Source organism: Monodelphis domestica, chromosome 1 (genome assembly GCF_027887165.1).
Source record: "Monodelphis domestica isolate mMonDom1 chromosome 1, mMonDom1.pri, whole genome shotgun sequence".
Taxonomy (NCBI): Eukaryota; Metazoa; Chordata; class Mammalia; order Didelphimorphia; family Didelphidae; genus Monodelphis; species Monodelphis domestica.
The window spans coordinates 519,847,107-519,868,112 of NC_077227.1; the positions used below are offsets into that span (position 1 = coordinate 519,847,107).

Consider the following 21,006-nt stretch of genomic DNA (forward strand, 5'->3'; position numbering starts at 1 on the left):
GGAAGAGAGAAAAAGGAAAAGAAAAGAAAAAGAAAAAATAATAGAGGGGAACCCCAAGACAGGAAGTAGATAGATAGATATAGATATAGATACAGATATAAATATAACAAAATCTTAATGTGAGGTGCTAAGTATTTCTAAAAGTATAAAGATATGTTGAGAATTCTTTTGGGAAAAGTGGTGGCGGCTACTTTTAATAGAATAATGTACATTTGAATGTTGGCTGTACAGGTAACTCTGTTTAAAGGGGAGGATTTAGGGGCCAGATACAGCAGGCTAAAGATGCTGCAAATGAGGTACAGTTGTAACCAGAAAGATTCAATTTCATGAGTTCAAATATGGCTTCAGATGCTTACTAGTTGTGTAACCCTGGGCAAGCCACTTGTTTGCCTCAGTCTCAGTCTCCTCATCTGTAAAAGAAACTAGAGAAGGAAATCCCAAACCATTTCAGTATCTTGGCCAAGAAAACTCCAAATTGAAGTCATAAGGAGTTGGATATGACTGAAACCAAGCAACAACAAGAATTGGTGGAAAGAGGACTAAGGATAAGCTAATGCATAGCAAAAGGACCAGTTCATTAAGAAAAATAAAGAACAAAGACAAAGAGTAAATTGAAGAACCCAGGGAGTAAAACCTAGGTAGTGGGAAGGAAAACAATTTAGAATGCATTAGATGAAGACAGACTTAGTTAAGGAGGTAAGGAAATGGAATTTCAGATTTGTAGAATTCAGAGGACCCTGGTTGACACTGGGGAACATCTGCTGAAAAGAAAATATTTTCTTTTGTTTACTTCAAATTAAATGAAATCAATTTGAAAAGTTAGAGGGTTTTTTCCCTTCAGAGATTTGGAAGGTTAGAAGAAACAAGACAGATTTAGATGTAGACTATGGGAAGTATGGTGGGTTACGAAGAGTTTAGATGAAGCTAGGGAGTAAGGTCTAGAGGACATCAGATAATAAAAGGGAACTATATTAGACAATGACAGGAAATATGGGAAGAACTCATTTAGAAGCTTAAATCAAGTAACTTAAATTCAAGAGCTATCAATCAGACTCTTCCTTAATTTCATCTGAACATGCTACTTACTTCCAAACTCCCTCATTAGAGTTAAAGGCAATTTGTGAACTTGAAGGAAACGTGTACCATACCATGGTGCAATCTACAGTGGGAGTTGAAGAAGGTGTATCGGGAAGAAGAAGAGAACATTGATTTAATTGAACAGGAATAAATATAAAATTTTGCACATAGTTTCCAAAATTAACCCAAGGTGTACAAAATAGGGAATGTATGATTAAACTAAAATGCTGCTCATCTAGAAAAATCTGGGAGTGTATTTGGTCCTTGAAGGACCAAGCTGTGTCAACTGATGATGCAGTGCAATTTTTTTTATCCATAAGCCAAAGAAAAAGAGATAATAGAATAAAATTTTTTTATTTCTAAATAAATTAAATTTTTCTCTTGAAATTACAGTCAAGTTACCCCAAAGTCTTAAATCTGATCCTTCTAGTGTTAATGGGCCACAAGTTCGACATCAATTAATGGCAGAATAGGGTAGTGAGAAAAAATAAGGTAAAATGAGAGAACTGTAATAGTTAGCTTCATTGAGGTAGTATTCCCAAAAAGAAGATGATGGTTGTATTATACTCTGCCCTGGTTAGAACACATTTGGAGAATTGTATTTAGTCAAGGACATTTCAGTTAAAGGAAATTGTAAGTTGCAGAGTAGAGAGGGGAAGGGAACAAACATTTTTATAGAATGTATTGTGTGCTGGGTTATTTGCTAAGAGGTCTTACTCTTATCTCATTTGATGCTTTCAACAACCTTGTGAGTTAAGTGTATTATTGTCTCCATTTTTACCATCAAGAAAACTGAGATAGAAATTAAGTGACTTGCTCAGGATCACATATGTAGTATCTGTGGTTGGATTTGAACTCAGGTCTTAATGATTCCAGGTCCAGTGTTCTTTCCACTGAACAACCAGCTGCCTCACTGCATTGTAGGAAGGACACTGATAAGCTGTAGGGTGTCCAGAAGAGGACAAAAAGAATGCTGAAGGACTTTGGGATAATATTTCAAGTAATGGCTGGATAACTACCTGTACAGTATGGAGAAGATTCTTGTGCAGTTATTTATAGAATTTGATAGGCCTCTGAGGCCCCTTCAGCTTCTCAGATTGCATAAAGTATCATGAATACAGAGACAGGCATGTTTTTTGGTGTTTAGGCATTTTTTCTTGGTGATGGTTAGGATAGGAAGTTCTTATCCCTTTTATCCCATGAATGGTGGTGTTGAAAGGCCAGCTTTGGGAGCCTTCTGTTCAGGACTGGTCATTAGAGAATTCCCCATTTCATCACACAAACCAATGAAGTATGATCATATAAAAGAGGCAGAACACAGACTGAGAAAGCAGATGGAGAATGGGTGATTTACCCAACAAAGACACTCGGCACTCTCTTCCACTAGAGTGGTTTGGCATCTAACTACAATCATTTATTATTATTATTATTGTTATTCCAGCGGAATAGTGAAGCTCAGTGACTAATTTATAGATGAAAAATGCATTGCTTAAATGCATCTTTGCAGCTCTCTCTCTATGACACTGATAATTATGAAATTCACCAGGAAGTCCTCCTTTCAGGCAGAAGGACTACAGGTGCAAGATGTCCCATTGCCACTCAGCCGACAATCTGGAGAGAGAAGTAAGCAACAAATACAAAGAAATATAGAGAAAGGAGAAAAAATAGAAAGGAAAGAAGAAAGAACGCCAAGCCTTCAGCTGTCAAGTCTCTAAGGTCAAAACTGGCAGAAGCTGATGGTTCTTTCATTTATATTCCTTGACGTATGTCAGCGAAGGCATTCGTGAGTAAAAGTTGTAACTGCCAGGAAAGGAATTGTCTTTTATGTTTAGTAACAACCTTCACAGTTCAGGTGCAGCCTGACAGCTGCTTTCTGGCCACAGGTGGGATTGTCCATTGGCTCTTTTGGTGGGGAGAGAAACCAATGATTCCCCAGTCATGTCTCTATAGCATACCTACAAAGTGCTTTCTTGACAACAAAGTTGTAAATTCACCGTTTTTGTGGGTGGAAAAACTGAGGCACACAAGACTACAGTGACTTTCCCAAGGAAACTCAGTTAGAATCTATTAAATCCAGAACACAACCTTAAAGTTTCTTTCACTTAAAGTCTAGTATTCTTTCCATTATGGTCTTCATGGACTGAATATGGAGTTAAGATCTTATTAGGACTGAATCTTAAAACTTCAAAGCTTGATCATGGGGACAGTTTCATGTCTTGGGATTGCATTCAAATGATCATATGTCAAATACTTCTATCAAAAGGAAGCAATGTGGAGTTAAAAAGAGCATCAGAATGGGATCAGGCATACAAAGTGGCTGGAGGCAGAGCAGAGTAACAGACTACCCTTAAAGTTAGGAAGACCTGTGTTTGGATTTTACCTTTGACACCTTTTGTGATGCTGGGTTAATTAATGAACCTGTCTCTGAGCTTCACTTTCTAGAGGAGATACTTGTACTTCTCATACCTTCCCCATGCAAGGTTATTATGAGGCTCAAAGGATTTAATTCATGCAATGTATTTTATGTCACATTATAGGCAGCCAGGAGGCACAATGGATGTGGCACTGAGCCTGGAATCAGGAAGACCTAAATTCAAATTCAGCTTCAGTCTTTATAACTTTATTAGCTGTGTGACAAGCTAGGCAAGTCATTTAACCTCTGTATGCCTCAATTTTCTCATCTGTAAAATGGGGATAATAATGACACCTAACTCCCAAGGGGGTGTTAGTATTCAATAAATGAGAGAACATAGGGCTAGTGCTTCATAAGATTTAAGGTGCTATATAATTGCTAGTTATTATGTTTTAACATTCAAGTACTATATAAATGTCAACCACTTTATTATTAATAACATTCAAGTGCTATATAAATATTAACTTCTGTTATGCTTATTCTCAGCTCTGCTGTTAACTAGTTGTGTGACTTTGGGCAGCTAACTTAAATTCTCTGAGCTTTAGTTTCCTCAACTATAAAATAGAGAGATTGGACTAGATGATCCCTAAGGTTGTATATGATCCAGTATCTGATCACTCTTTTGTGGGGAATATCACAGTAAAAAGTCATTCCTATAGCCCACCTCTTAGTAAAAAAGATGCTCAACATGAAAGCTTTTATTGTATAGTTATTATTGTGTTATTCTAACTAAGAGAGAGAGAGACAGAGAAGAGAGAGAAAAATAGAGACAACCACAGAGAGAAAGACAAACATAGATGGAGAGGAAGAGAGAGAGAGAGAGAGAGAGAGAGAGAGAGAGAGAGAGAGAGAGAGAGAGAGAATAGTCGTCCCCACAAATGACTTTGAAAGTCAGAAAAAAACCTATCTTGCAGTTAAATCACGGTGATGCTGGTATTCACGTATGTCAGTTTTAATAAATGATCCCTTTCATTATCACGATTTCCATTTGTTATACAAGTGAATGCAATGGAGAACTTTGGCCAAGGATACCAAATGGCAGGAGTAACTGATTTTTTCATGCTGGCCAGGGTTGCTACCTAACTGCAGGATTATTGATGTTCAGTTCCAATACAGAATGAGGGGAGAAAATCAAATGGCATTTCAGTGGTTCCTAGGTCCTAATCTCAGAGAAACATCTCTATCCATTCCAGTTTTGCCACTTCTGAAATTTGGGCAGATTCTTTCATCATTATGGACCTTAGGTTTTTTATTTGTAAAGTGAGAGTGATGGAATAGATAGAATATTAAGGCTTCTACTAGCTGGAAATCACATGATTCTATTCACAAGATTCAGCTGAATTTGGGCATCATGGCCCATCCAAATTTATTTATTCTAGAAATTCAGGTTCTCTAAACTTATGGACAGACTCCATTGAATTTACATAGACAGAAGAATATTTGCAACCTCTTTCTTTTTAAACTTTGCCACTTTCTGGAAGTTAGGGCTATTATAAACCTGAAGCCTGAACAAACAGTAACAATGGACATTTATCTAGGCTTCATGGTTGGGTTTTTTTTTTTTTGGAAGTAATGATCAGTGGAACCTCATAATCTGATGGTTTGAGGTACCTTCCATGGAATTTGCCCTGAGTTGGTGGCCTTTTTGTGGGACACATGCTCTGGCCCCATACTTTGTTGAGATGGCATAGAATCTCTTATTTGGCAAATGTTGATCAGTTTGTTGGTTTATCTTAACAAGGTACAAGTCCTTCAACAAAAAGTCCTTGCCCAAAGGGACCAGTATACATGCCTAGGCAAATCTAATAGAACAAGGACTCCTCTGATCATCCTGATCATATACATTTTCTTGTTTGAGCTGTCCTCTGACTTAGTATCCCCATTTTACAGATGAAGTATCTAAGGTTCAGAGAAGCTTGGACAACTAGCTAGTTATCAAAGGCAGAATTTGAACTCAGGTCAATTCCATTCTAAGTTCATTGCTCTAGCCTCAGTGAAAAGCTTCCTCTGCAAAGATCTGGAAACAATAGCCCTGAAATGGTGTGAAGATACATAGGGAACCAGCAGTGATTGTGACTAAAAGTGTTCTTGTAGTGGCAGACAAAATTCCCATTTTTAAAACTGAAGAGACAGAGATTTGGAGTAAAGGACAAATGCCATGTCTAAAATAGATCCAGAAAATTAGGGATGGAAAAAGGCTCAATAACCAACCTTCTTCCTCCTACTATGCCAATACTGACTTGCATTCCAGCCCACCCACTTCCTCTCAGTGCCTTCTACTCTTAAACTTTCCCTGATTCCTTTTCTCAGTAGGTTTTTCTCTCTTATCTAATCTCCAAGTCTTTTGTTCCATTTAGGGTTCTGGGAGTAGAGGAGACCCTCAGAGACCATTCATTTCACAGATAAGGAAACAAAGAACCAGAGAAGTAAGATGACTTATCCAACATCACCTAGGTTGTTAACATCTGTAAACCTTAAAATTTCTTAGACTTATAAATGTTGGAAATTTCACCATTGGGAAATTTCATACTTGAAAAATTTCCTATTGATAGTGGGTCTTGGCTATTGGAATGTGAACCCAATTGGCATGGGAGGTTCCTCCTCCTCCCTTCTTAAGATTACTTTAGGACAGAAACCTTTTGCTGAACAATGGAAAGGGCTTTGACCTATGCTTAAGCCTAGAACAGGAATTTCTTTGAGTCATGATTAATTTTAGAATTGATACAATGGAGATACTTGGAATGACAGAATCAGGTCTTGGAAATTGCAATCTCCACCCTACTCAGTCCTAACAGGATTTAGGAAGGGCTGCAGCATAGATCAAAATTTAATTATTCCAATCTCTACCCTACTCAGGGTAACAGGATTTAGGAAGGGCTGTAGCAAAAGATCAAGATTTAATTATTTGAGAATATGACCTTCAACAGACATGTGCAAAGCCACAGACCTCTGGGTGGTCCTGGGTTAAGCTAGAGCCACCATTGGCACAGGGAAAATGATGGACAGTGATTGATAGATGTGAGAACTGAGGGGAGGGAACTTGGATGGTTTCCTTAAAGATAGAGGGGTCTGAGGACTGGGGGTTGGTGGGAGAGTTTTGGCTCTGAGTGGTTGGAGAGGTGCTCTGAGAAGCTTGCTCTGAAGGAAGCTGGAGGTGGAGGCCCCAGAGACTGTTTCTCCATTTTGGTGACGTGAGTAATAGGGACTGGTCTCCTTTCTTTGCCCCAGCTATCTAAGGGCTTGGGCCTTTTGGCCCAGCCTAAACAGAGGGGGTATTTAAGCCCTATTCCCTTCTCTCCCCTTTCTCTCTCTCTCTCTCTCTCTCTCTCTCTAATTCCTTTCTTCCTCCTGTTTGTAATTAAATTCTATAAAAGGCTGATGGCTGACTTGAGTTTTCATTTAGGAATTACATTAGGAATTACATTAGGAATTACATAGCTGTAATTGCGACCTTGGCGACCTTAAATTAATATATATCAGTCTTTTAAAGTGATTTCCTTGTCACACATCAAAGATGAAATCTAAACCCAGATTCTCTGACTCCAGAGCCAGTGCCTTTTTTAATTCTTTTTTTCTCATTGTTCTAGACATTCAATGTGTTCTATTTTGTATTGCATTTGTTTGAATATCTTTCTTAACCCCTTGCCATACTTGAGTGTAAGAACTATATATCTTACCTAAGGAATCCTAGAGAATCAACCAAAAAGTTACTCAAAATAATCAACAATTTCAGCAAAGTGGCAGGATACAAAATAAACCTGCATAAGTCATCAGCATTTATATATATATTTCCAATACTTCTCAGCAGCAAGAAATAGAGAGAGAAATTCCATTTAAAATCACCCTAGACAATATAAAATACTTAGGAATCTATCTGCTGAGAAAAACACAGGAACTATATGAACACAACTACAAAACACTTTCCACACAGCTAAAACTAGATCTAAACAATTGGAAAAACATTGATTGCTCATGGGTAGGACGAGCTAACATAATAAAAATGGCAATCCTAGCCAAATTAATTTACTTATTTAGTGCCATACCCATTGAACTACCAAAAAACTTCTTTACTGAATTAGAAAAAATCATTTGGAAGAACAAAAGATCAAGGATATCCAGGGAAATCATGGTAAAGAAAGGAGGACTTACAGTCCCAGATCTCAAACTATACTATAAAGCGGTGGTTATCAAAACAATTTGGTACTGGCTAAGAGACAGAAAGGAGGATCAGTGGAATAGCATTGGTGTAAATGATCTCAGCAAGACAGTTTATGACAAACCCAAAGACCCCAGCTTTTGGGACAAAAATCCATTATTTGATAAAAATTGCTGGGAAAATTGGAAGACAGTGTGGGAGAGATTAGGTTTGGATCAACACCTCACACCCTACACCAAGATAAATTCAGAATGGGTGAATGACTTGAACATAAAGAAGGAAACTATAAGTAAATTAGGTGAGCACAGAATAGTATACATGTCAGACCTTTGGGAAGGGAAAGATTTTAAAACCAAGCAAGACTTAGAAAGAGTCACAAAATGTAAAATAAATAATTTTGACTACATCAAATTAAAAAGATTTTGTACAAACAAAACCAATGTAACTAAAATCAGAAGGGTAGCAACAAATTGGGAAACAATCTTCATAAAAACCTCTGACAAAGGTTTAATTACTCAAATTTACAAGGAGCTAAATCAATTGTACAAAAAATCAAGCCATTCTCTAATTGATAAATGGGCAAGGGATATGAACAGGCAGTTCTCAGCCAAAGAAATCAAAACTATTAATAAGCACATGAAAAAGTGTTCTACATCTCTTATAATCAGAGAGATGCAAATCAAAACAACTCTGAGGTATCACCTCACACCTAGCAGATTGGCTAACATAACAGCTATGGAAAGTAATGAATGCTAGAGGGGGTGTGGCAAAGTAGGGACACTAATTCATTGCTGGTGGAGTTGTGAATTGATCCAACCATTCTGGAGGGCAATTTGGAACTATGCCCAAAGGGCGATAAAAGACTGTCTGCCCTTTGATCCAGCCATAGCACTGCTGGGCTTGTACCCCAAAGAGATAATAAGGAAAAAGACTTGTACAAGAATATTCATAGCTGCACTCTTTGTGGTGGCCAAAAATTGGAAAACGAGGGGATGCCCTTCAATTGGAGAATGGCTGAACAAATTGTGGTATATGTTGGTGATGGAATACTATTGTGCTAAAAGGAATAATAAAGTGGAGGAATTCCATGGGGACTGGAACAACCTCCAGGAAGTGATGCAGAGCGAGAGGAGCAGAACCAGGAAAACATTGTACACAGAGTCTGATACATTGTGGTACAATCGAAGGTGATGGACTTCTCCATTAGTGGCGATGCCATATCCCTGAACAATCTGCAGGGATCTAAAAAACACTATCCACAAGCAGAGGATAAACCGTGGGAGTAAAAACACCGATGAAAAGCAACTGCTTGACTACAGGGGTTGAGGGGATATGACTGAGGAGAGACTCTAAATGAACACTCTAATGCAAATACCAACAACATGGAAATGGGTTTGAATCAAGAACACATGTGATACCCAATGGAATCGCGCGTGGGCTATGGGAGAGGTGGTGGGAGGGGGGGAGGGAAGAAAAGAAAATGATCTTTGTTTCCAATGAATAGTGTTTGGAAATGACCAAATAAAAATTAAAAAAATTTTTTTAAAAAGACAGAAAAAAAAGAACTATATATCTTAGTCACATTTGGATCTCACCAAAGTATATTGTGCCATTGAAGTCTCCAGTTGTTAGGGCTCACAATCTTCACAAGGGCTTTGTATATATTTTATATTGTATTTTCACAAGTAGCATTTTTGTATAACATATATAGCACATCTAATGTATATGTTATCATGTCTAATATATATGTAATTGTCTGGTGTATATATTATATATATTCACTTGTATAATATGTATAAATGATCTGTTACATAGATGTAATGTATATGTCATGTATACAAGATCTTATATAATTGATATATTGTTTTGTACATATTGCATCTTCCTAGTAAAATGTCAGCTCCTTGAGGGCAGAGAATATTTAAATTTTATTCTTTTTGCACATCCAGTGCCTAGCATAATGAATAAAATCTAGTAGGCATTTTATAAATGCTTATCAAATTAAATTTCCCAATAACAATTTAATAAATGCTTATAGATTGTTACTTATTCTATTAAATGGCTTTGGAGACTCTACTACTAGGAATATTCCCAATATGAAAACCATTATTTTCTTTTTATCCTTACCTTTTATCTTAGAATCATTACTTAGTGTCAACTGCAAGACACAAGAGTAGTAAATGTTAGGCAACTTGGGGTTAAGTGACTTGTCCAGGGTCATATAGCTAGGAAGTGTCTGTGGCCAGATTTGAACGTGAGACCTCCTATATTCAAATCTGTCTCTCTATCCACGTAGCTACCAAACTGCCCCCAAATCATTATTTTCTAAGATCATTGTTGCGCTACAAGAAGTCACTCCAGTATCTGCTGCTATCTGTATTTTAATTCACTGGAGAAGTTCATCTGTAAATATGAATTCCAAATACTAACATCTCTCTTCTCAGGACGGTGAAGCTGGAAAGATTTCTTGGCACTTCTACCCAGTTGTGGGACGAAGTATACCTTCCCCATTTATCTATTACAAGGGACTGCTTTTATTAGGCAGCAGAACAGGGAGGGGAGTAATAAATATGGGAAAAAAGAAAAAAGGTTATACAGTTTTAGTCACTGAAATTAATTTAACTGTAATGGTCACTAAACAAGCTTAGGTGGTTGCATTGATGTTCAATTTTAAGTTTTCAATATAACATTTAATTTAAAAAAGAGAGCATTGGCTTTATCCTTGCCCAATGTGAGGAGTAAATGAGATCTCTCTTGCCTCTTTGAAGTAATAATAACTCATACTTATAGAACCTTTCAAAGGTTTGTGGAGTGCTTTCTAAACAATAACCCTATTAGTACAATCGTATTGTTTCCATTTAACATATGTGGAAAATGAGGCTCTAAGAGGGTAAAAGGGCAGATGTTGGGAAAATATTAATGACTTCTAATGCTATTTGCATGAGTATTGCTAAGATGGAAGACTACCATACTTTATGATCTGTTCTGTCACTACGTTCTAAAGTTCCCCTAGTCTTAGGATTATCTCTGCCTCTTTGCCCTCAAGACCACTGGCCTTGTCATCTACTATAGCAGGAAACCCTTAGGACTCTGTGGTATTTCAAACTGGCCTGTAGCTGACCAATCGCTTATGTGCTATCTTCCCCAATTTGAGTATGAGTTCTGTGAGAGCAGGGACTATCTCCCTTTTACAAAAATCAATCAATCAACTTAACTCTGCCTATAAAAATAACAACAGCAATCTGTTACTAGCTAAGAAACAGTGTTGTACAAAATACATAATAGTATATGACCATAGAAATCTAGTTTTAGATAAACCTAAAGATCCAAGCTTTTGGGACAAGAACTCAATATGTGACAAAAATTTGCTAAGAAAACTACAGTTTTCCAGAAACTAGGTATAGGGCATCTCACACCATATACAAAGATAAGGTCAAAATGGGTACATGATTTAGACAAAAAGGATAATATCATGAATCAATTAGGGGAGCATAGAAATTTTACTTGTCAAAGATCTAATTTCTCAAATTTATGATGATCTAAATCAATTGTCCAAGAAACCAAGTCATTCCCCAACTGACAAATGGTTAAGGGACATGAATAGGCAATTTTCAAATGAAGAAATCAAAACTATGAATAAGCACATGAAAAGTTATTCTAATTAGAGAACTGCAAATCAAAACAACTCTGAGGTACCACCTCAAACCTAGCAGACTGGCCAATATGACAAAGGAAAATAACAAATGTTGGAAGGGATGTGGCAAAATTGGTACACTAATGCATTGCTGGTAGAGTTGCAAATTAATACAACCATTCTGGAAGCCCAAAAGGCTTTAAAAGATTACATGCCCTTTGATCCAGAAATATTACTAAGTTTGTACCCCAAAGAGATAATAAAGAAAATTACTTGTATAAAAATATTCATAGCCATACACTTTGTGGTGGCAAAATACTGGAAAATGGGGGGGGGGGGGATGTTGTCCCTTGATTGGGGAATGGCCAAACACATTGTATTATATGATGGTGATGGAATACTATTGTGCTGCAAGGAATGATGAACTGGAGGATGAACTGGGAGAACCTCAATGAACTGAAATGAGCAGAACGAAGAGAACATTGAGCACTGAAAGTGAAACATTGTAGAACAGTCCAAAATGGACTTCTCTACTAGTAACAATGCAATAATCCAGGAAAGTCCTGAAAGACTTATGTGAAAGAATGTTATCACCACGGAGAGAAAGAACTATTGGAGTAGAAATGCAAAAAACCCCAAAGAAACATATGACTTATCACATGTATATATGGGTATGTGATTTGGGATTTAGGCTTTAAAAGATTGTTCCATAGCAAAAATGAATAATATGGAAATAGGTATGAAGTGATAACATTATTATAACCCAGTGGAATTGCTTTTTGGGAAAGGGGAGGGAAGAAGGGAGGGAAAGAAGATGAACTGTGTAAAGATGGGAAAATATTTAAATAATAAATAAGAAAATTTTACTTCTTATGATCTTATGATTTATTTCTTAGATCTATGGACAAGGGATGAGTTTATTACCAAACAGGGAAAAGAGAGTGATATGAGGTGTAAAATGGATAATTTTTGATTACATTAAAATAAAAAGCCTTTGTATAAACAAAATCAGTGCAGATAAAATTATAAGAAAGAAATTTGGGAAAAAATTATAGCAAATTTCTCCAACAAAAAGCCTCACTTCTAATATACATAGAGGACCCAATCAAATTTATAAAAATATGAAACATTCTCCAATCAATGAGTGGTCAAAGGACATGAACAGGCAGTTTTCATATGAAAAATGTGAAGTCATCTCTAGAAAAAATGTTCTAAATCATTCATTAGAAAAATGCAAATCAAAATACTTCCAAGCTATCACCTTGCACCTATCATATTGGCTAATATGACAGAAGAGGTAACTGTGGTTCAGTGGTTAAGAACACTGTGCCTGGAGTCAGGAAGATATGAGTTCAAATCCAAACTTAGACACTTTCTTGATATGTGAATCTAGGCAAATCATTACCTGACAAAAAGATCCACTGGGGAAGGAATTGACAAACTACTCCAGTATCCTTACCAAGAAAATGCCATGGATAATTATTGTCCATGGGGTCACAAAGAGTCAGACCTACCTGGATGATTGAACAGCAAAAACAACAATATGATTATAAAGGAAAATAATAAATCCTGGAGGGGATGTGGAAAAATTGGTACATTAATGCACTTTTGGTAGAGTGTTGAACTCTTTCAATCATCCTGGAGAACAATTTAGAACTATGTTCAAATGTCCATAAAATTGTGCATACCCTTTAACCCAGCAATATCACTAGTAGGTCTGTATCCCAAAGAGATCAAAGAAAAAGGGAAAAGCCCTATATATACACAAATGTTTAAAGCAGCTTTTTGTTATAGCAAAGAATTAAAAATTGAAGGGATTCTTATCAACTGGGAATGACCAAACATTATGGTATGTGATTTTGATATTATCATGTTATAAGAAATGATGAGCTGTATGCTTTCAGAAAAACCTGGGAAGGCTTATATGAACTCTTGCCAAGGGAAGTTAGCAGAACCAGGAGAACAATGGAGAACACTGGCCACAGTAAGAGCAATATAGTACAATGATCAACTGTGAATGAAATGACTTAGTTATTCTCAACAATGATCCAAGCTAATTCTGAAGGACTTATGATGAAAAATGGTAACCACCTCCAAACCAAGAACGGATAGAATAGGAATGCAGATAAAAGAATACTGTTAAAAGTTTATGTTTCTTGTTTTTTTAGCATGGATAATATGGCAATGTGGTTTGCATGACTGTAGAAGTCTAATCTATACCAAATTTCTTTCCGTCTCAATGAGGTGGGGAGGAGAGGTTATGAGGGAAAGAATTTTGAACTTAAATTTTTTTAACATAATGATAAAAATATTTATATGTAATTAAAAAAATAAGAGAAAATTTTAAAAAATCTATATTCCCTAGGACTTAGTACAGTGCTTGGTATACAATACACAGGAAAGAAGAAAATGGGTATTTATTAAGCACCTACTATATACCAGACAATGTGCTAAGTGCCTTCTTTATTTCTTTTTTTTTTAAGATGCTGGCAGAGAAAAACTGCTTTATTTGGAGAAAATAGCAGATAGCAGAGGAACTGGGGGGTGGGGGAGAGGGTGGGGAAGGGAAGAAAAAGGGTTTCTGCCCACACAAGTGGCTTGCTCAGGGCAAAAATGTTCTCTAGGCTTCTAGGTACAACCATAGCCTTTTATAATAATCCTGAAGCAAGATTCTCCTCCTCCCCTCTGTCTAATCCCCCAGAAGGGTGTGTGTGTGTGTGTGTGTGTGTGTGTGTGTGTGTGTGTGTGTGTGTGTGTGTGAGGTGAGGGGCTGTGATGTTTCACGTCTTGAGTGCATACCCATATTTCATTTGATCCTTATAACTATCTTGTGAGGTGGGTGCTATTATTTTTTCCCATTTTACAGTTGGAAAGCTAAGGCACAAAAAAAGAGTTAAATGACTTGTCCCGAGTCACACATCTTATAAATGTCTGAGGCTTGATTTGAACTTAGATATTCCTAACTCCAAGCCAAACACTTTATCTGTTCTACAACCTAGGGCCTCTAGCATTAAATAAAGGCTTTTACATTGATTGACTGATTGATTCATGTAAACTGTTGCATACTACCAATAGTGGCTTATACACAAGGGGTGGCATAATACACTTTCTCGAAGATATAGAGGACCAGGAAAGGAGATAGGGTCTGTCGCATAGTGAAAAAACATGTTTTTTTGAAAGATTCATAGGAAAATATAGACAAGAATCATATAAAATAGTATTCTAGAATCACAGAACCAGAGGGTTGGAAGATGGCTATCTACTCCAAACAAAATACAAAGGGAATCTTTACTGCAACATATTTGAAAGGCAGTCATTCAGTCTGTATTTGAAGACCTCTGAAGATGGTAATAGAATGCAGCAGAATGTAAACTCCTTGAAGGCAGAGCCTATTTCATCTTGGTTTTTGGCTTTGGTTTTGGTTTAGCTCTAGCACCTAGGACAGCAGCCGACTTGTAAATGTTGAAAAATAAATAGTACTTGATAGATACAACCTGTACCAGAGGAAAGACAACACATTCTAATGAAATTAAGTATCCAGCATCTATTGAACTATCCAAGTGTTTGCAATCCATGAAGTCTTTTTTACTAATAGTAGTTCAAATGACTGGCAACATCTATCCCCCACAGGGCCTGATTCTCACAGTCACCCACTGTGATATGCTGATTATTCTTAATAAAATCTGAGCTACTGGAGAGCTTTGATGCATCAAGAAAAAAGTGTGTGATGGAAGAAGGAGCCCAAGAAAACTTCTCCAGAGCTCTTCAGGCTTGAAACAATTGACAAGTTGAGGTCAGTAAATTTCAGTAGGGATTTTTTTACCCCCATTCTGGTGTTTAATTTTGCACTCCCTGGCTCAGGTGGTCATTCTAGCCAGATGAATGGGTAGCCAGGACCCGCATTTCATCTCCTCTGTCCCTCCAAGGCTACCACTAAAACCAAGTGGCTTTGACAGAGACAATCAATTGTGCATTGAAATCCACTGTGCCTCCTGCAGGCATTGGTGTTTTTCTAGAGCCAAGACCGGAGCAGCTGCAGTGATTCTCTTTACTGTCTTTCCTCTGCTGTTAGTAGGATGCTGAGACTGACATCACATACCAACTCCCATCTCGTACCAGCAGCTCACGACTCCCTGGTTTCCTGGGGACTACGTAGTGACTGCTTTATCATTCCTCAGCCCACTCTTCTGAGTCAAGCTTTGCACAGAAGGCTTTATTACTACACTTTCTCCCACTTTGTTACTACAAACACCTACTGTTGTTTTCCAAAAAGCAATCCCTAATCACCATTTCCTATTATGAGAGGAAGCCAGCAAGATTTGTAATAATCACTGTCATCATTACTCAGATGTTACTACACACTTTGATGCACCAAGATGAACAGAACTTCAGTTGCTAGACTATAAGACTGAAAGCTGAAAATGATTTTAGACCTCCCACTGGATTATATATTAAAGGTAAATAAAATGAAGCCATCCAAAGACATAACACAACCAAGGGTTTAGTGGAGAAAGCCTTTAACCTGGTAACCTAGGACCTCATTTCAAAACCATACTCTCTTCCTTGCTACTGCTATGATTTTAAGAACATAGATATAGTGTTGGAAGGGACCCGCTTTAGGCTTCACTTTACTCATCTGTAAAAAGAGTGGTTTGGGCTATTTGCCATGTCTCTTTAGGGGCTAAATACTAAGATTTTTGACATAAAAATAAAAATATTACATCTTTCAAAGAGGTAAACTGCTGAATATTCCAGGATTTTAAGCTTAAGTAAATTTGATCTGAGAAGTGGGATAATGATAGAGTGTAAGCAAGCATCGTGGGCATGTCCATGAGTATATGTCATAAATTAGAAAATGGTTCCTGCTTTTTTTTTCCAGTGAGATCTGTTAGGCAAATGTCTTTGTTTGCTCTGTGAGATTTCTGCCCTTGCAGATTTTCCAAAAGACACCCAGGGACAATTTTCCCAAACACATTGAAATGGACTATTGATTACCCCTTCAGCTTGCCACCTTCTTGTCTCACCATTTATTGATCTGTGCCTGAGGCGAGCATGACAGTCTTGTCTAGCCCACAAAACCAACCTTTTAATTTGGATTCTTGGAGTTGCTTTTAGTTTTCACTAAACTAAAAGGAAAAACTATTTGGATTGAGAGTCAAGAAAATTTTCCTATTCCTGAGATGCCCTCATAGGGAGAGAGTGGAACCCTGTTAGAGGCAAGTCCAGGTCCTGGTGATCTTGTAGCACCAATGGAATTGTTCTTCAGCACCATGTCTTCAGCAGGAAGATGATCTGCCTAGGCTTCCTATGGTAGCATTGATAATTAACATAGCTAATGTTGAAAGAAAGCTATGGCATAGGGTAAAAAGCAATAAACTAGGGAATTAGGAAAGACTCCAGTTCAAATCCTGCCTCAGACAGATGATCCCATATTAGTCGCTTAAATTCACTAAGACTTAGTAATAAAGGACAGCAATGAAACCTATATAATATACTTCAATATTGCTGATAATAATAATGATGATAATGATAACATATGTAATGCTTTAATGTTTGCAAAGCACTTCACAGATGCTAAATCATTCAAACTTCACAATAATTCTTTCTGGTAGGTACTCTTATGAGCCTCATTTTACAGATGAGTAAACTGAGACAGAAAACATTTAAGTGACTTGCTGAGGGTCACACATGTGAGAAGTAATTCACACACTGTATTCTCTCCACTGCTGCCTATTAAATGAGATAATGGGTAGAAATAAATGAAAAGCACTCTAAAATAAGCCTGAATGTTCTATATGTGTCATTTAATATTATCAGTTGTTATGTGTGCCATACATTTGTTCAACAGACTTTTACAGTGATTTAGTAAATGCCTATGCTAGGTGCTAGTGATAAAAAGGCAAAAAAAATGATAACTTTAATAATAATGATATTCCCAAGAAGCTTATATCTTACTGGACTATACAATAGTTGATAGTAATGACTCATATATATGCATTATTTTAGAGATATCATGGAATCATAGATTCAGGGCTGGCTTTGGATTCAGCTATTACAATGCCCTTTGATAGACGAAGAAGAATGGAGCTTTAGTTCTTTTTCTTTCTGACCTAAGAAAGATGTGAGATCAAGACATGATTCTGACATATATGTATGTGACTTTGGCAACCTCTCTGGACCTCAATTCTTCATGAAAGGGGTTGGCCAGATGGTTTTTAATCGTCCCTCCAGATGCTATAAGCTGGTTGTATTACCATGGCCAATTATTTAGCCTCTCAATGTTCCAAGAGTTTCTCAGATTGTAAGTTTAAGATGAGTAACCAATTTGCATAAGTGGAGAGGATTTCTATGCTGGGAGTTCCTATTCCAATGAAGTCAGAGGTCAGAACCAAAACAAAAAACCAAAAACCTGGCATGATTTCTCTATTCAGATATGCACCTACAGATATGACTCTGTCTTCAACAGGACACTGGCAAAGTCCACAGTCATTTTTATCTCAGTATTTCAACAAGACTGTTTTGGTATGTGAAATTGGAGAAACTAAATTCTTTTCACTTGTTTGCAAGATTCTTTGAACCTTGCATTTTACTTTATGCAAGTTTTCCCTCTACTCTGGCCCTTCCATTCTTTCTTTTTATCTATTTATGTTTCCAAATTTTACAAAACCAAACCAAAATAGCATTTCCATTAGAGAGCAAAGGAATATAGTATACAAATGAAACCACAAATCTCCAATATGGTTAGCTTTTTCTTCATATCTAAATAATAAATTCCATCCACAAGTATCCCAGCCCCTCTCTAACCTCCCTGCATCACAGAAGATATTGTCAGGAAGACCAACATGTACATATAAATTAAGTCTTTCATGTTTCACCTCTCCATTTACTCTCTGGAAGCAACATCCACAGTTTATTCTTCCAGTATTAATTCTGTGGTTGTGTATAATGCTCTCCCAGCCCCCCTCACTTCACTGTTCACCATCCAGTGCACTTTCCCCTAAGGTCCCCCAAAATAATTTCCCTCCTCATCTTGCATGGTGTAGCAGCACTCTACCACAACCACTATCTAATCAGTTCCGTCACTCCCCAATTTATGGGCTTTCCCCCAGTTCCCAACTCTTTACCACCATAAAGAGAGGCAACACAAATATTATGGGACATATGGGTTGTCCTCCAATTCCTGCCTCCCATTTCTCTGGGAAACAGACCCAGCAATGGCACTTCAGGGTCCAAGGCATACACACTTCCAAAACTCTGGGTGTAACTCCAAATCACTCTCCAAAATGGCTGTATTGGTTTACAGCTCCACCAAGAGCACACCAATGTCCTCCCATTATTTCTTGTAGATTTTTTAGCCAATTAGTTTCTCTATATTCTGGTCTATAACTGGTCCATTTATCTAAAGTGAGTCTTGCACATAACTGGAATGTTTTCTGGAGCCTTAAAGGTCTAACATATAGGCTGCCAACCTAGAGAAAATAGATGTCACAAGCCAGCCTATGCTGACATCCTTATAAGCTTTCTATTGTCCAAAGTCCTTTCCCAATTTCACTGTCATTCACCTTTGTAGCTCATAAGTTGTCCCTTGAGTAGGTAAGTCCTGTCTATCATTGCCAGTGATATTGCTAACACACAGATTGGGAGGTAAGGACACTGATCAGCCATGAAAAGATGGGTGAGAATAAATAGTTTAAGTTTCGATAAAAGACCTTTGGACTTGAATCATGCTCCAAAGCCTTTGGCTACCTCATCATCCCTACTCTTACAAGTGCAATCCTTTGCAAACTGGATGCCATATGGAAAGCAGCAGCTGTGCTGGAAGGAGATATGAACCCATGTAATTGCTTGGGTGAAACAGTAGGCCGCCAAAAGCTGAGGCACATTTGGCTTTCCATGCTCAGAGAAGAAGCCCTTGGCTGTAAAATGATTTCCAGTTGCATGTGAGAAAAGGGGCCACCATAATTTCATTTGTGCTGGAAGGCAGTCTGTAAGCCCAACTAAGCCTTAGAAGTGGGATGAGGCCCGTGGAATTACTAAAAAGTTCAGATATGCTTCTTTTGGAGCTGAAAAATCACATTTTCTCATTGTATAACCTCAGAAGAGAATGGAGTTCACCTAAGATATCAGTTTGCAGATATGTCTCCCTTCCTATAAGTACTTACTCAGACAGGAGAAGGTCCTATGCCCAATCCAGTCTACTCCAAGAAGCACTTATTAAGCATTTGGTATTTGCAAGGTATTGTGTTTTCAGGATCAAAGCTAGAAATTTTGGTTTTCCCAGCAGAAACCACGGCAAAGCTTCTCTGGCCCTACTTTAGAGCAGCCTCATGTCTTCCAAAGTCATCAGACCAAAGGAGCAGAAATGCGTGTAGATGCATGCATTTTTACAATGTGTGTCTCTCATTTAGCCAAGTCTGCTTGCAAGGTACTTGGTGAAGTAAGTTATATAGTGATAGCACTGAGAGGGAGTTAGTGCACACTATCCTGCTAGTTCATGTGTGCTAGCTAATTAAATAGGGCAAAATTGCTACAAATCTCGTTCAGGTCATATCCCAGCATGAAGCAAGTTGTATTTGACCCTTAGGCTGCATATTGGCTCCATTCTAATTGCAAAGGAAACAGATTTCTAGCACTCTTGAAATGTAGGGTCAATTATCTGGTCATTACACATACTAATGGAGAAAACAAAGCCACTGCGTCCAACAGTATCCTTCATTCTGACTCAAGCTTGCTCTCCATCACTCTCTGCACTTTACTCATGCATACCAGAGCCTTTTGAGCAATTAATAACATAAGCAGGTTTAGAAGGTTTAGCTGAAGTGGGTCTTACATATAACTGGAGTATTTTATGGAGCCTTAGAGGTCTCAGATGAAGCTCTATAAGAATATTTGCTGAATTAGCAGAGCCTAAGAGAGTACTTGAGGAGGAAAGCTGAAGTCCCACTAGTGTGACTTCCAGCTTAGTTTTTTACCCCTGAACCTTGTGGAAGCTTCCTAGATACCCATTACATCCATGTTCAGATGTTTCAGAGTTCTTTCCTCCTCCTGAGGTTTTCCTTGTGAAAGTTCAGAATCTAGTGTAATAAGTCACTTTAATTTCTGTTTTGAATATTCCCTTTAGCTATTGCCTTCCTGGCTCTGTCTGGGTTTGGGTCAATATATGCCAATTAATATGTTATTAATTGCCTACTCTAATAGCTAGTTCTTTGACCTTAGGAAATCCATCAGCCAATGAGGTTAAAAAGAACCCCCCTCAATCTCTACTCAAGCTGTAGTGACCCCCCCCCAAAGGGAGTGTCTATAGTAATGGTCCAAATCTGAACCTTCTCCATTAAATGAGCCCTGTTTATTTGATGTAGAATTAAGTACCCTGGAAAACTTATGCCAAAAGCTAGTTTTAAAAAATGGTTTGAATAAAAGTATAGACTTACCCATATGTCTCTGGATTTGGCACCAGCAGGATCTCTCTCCTAGCTTCATTGTGTGGTAGGAGTTGGGCCATGTATCTCCCAGAGGTTTGGAGATCCCTATACACAGACACTTCCATGGTGCAGTGTTCACTGTTGCTCCTCATCCAAGGGCTCAGAATGGTATGTTTGGTGTTTTCTGATGTGTTGAGGAAAAGGAAAGAACCTAGAAAGAAAAATAATGAGATTTGAGTTCTAGGATGTGCCCAGACTCTAGAACTAATAGGAGCTAAGTACTTAGTATAGTTATAGAGTATAA

At 37.6% G+C, this 21,006-nt stretch overlaps 1 protein-coding gene across 1 annotated transcript in view; it reads right to left on the reverse strand.

The window, feature by feature from the left end:
- ALK (ALK receptor tyrosine kinase) overlaps positions 1-21,006 on the reverse strand; it is a 1,130,668-nt gene that overhangs the window by 537,187 nt on the left and 572,475 nt on the right. Inside the window, exon 6 of the mRNA XM_007476029.2 lies at positions 20,712-20,913. Within this exon, the coding sequence (XP_007476091.1) occupies positions 20,712-20,913 (202 nt within the window). The remainder of the gene's footprint in view (positions 1-20,711; positions 20,914-21,006) is intronic.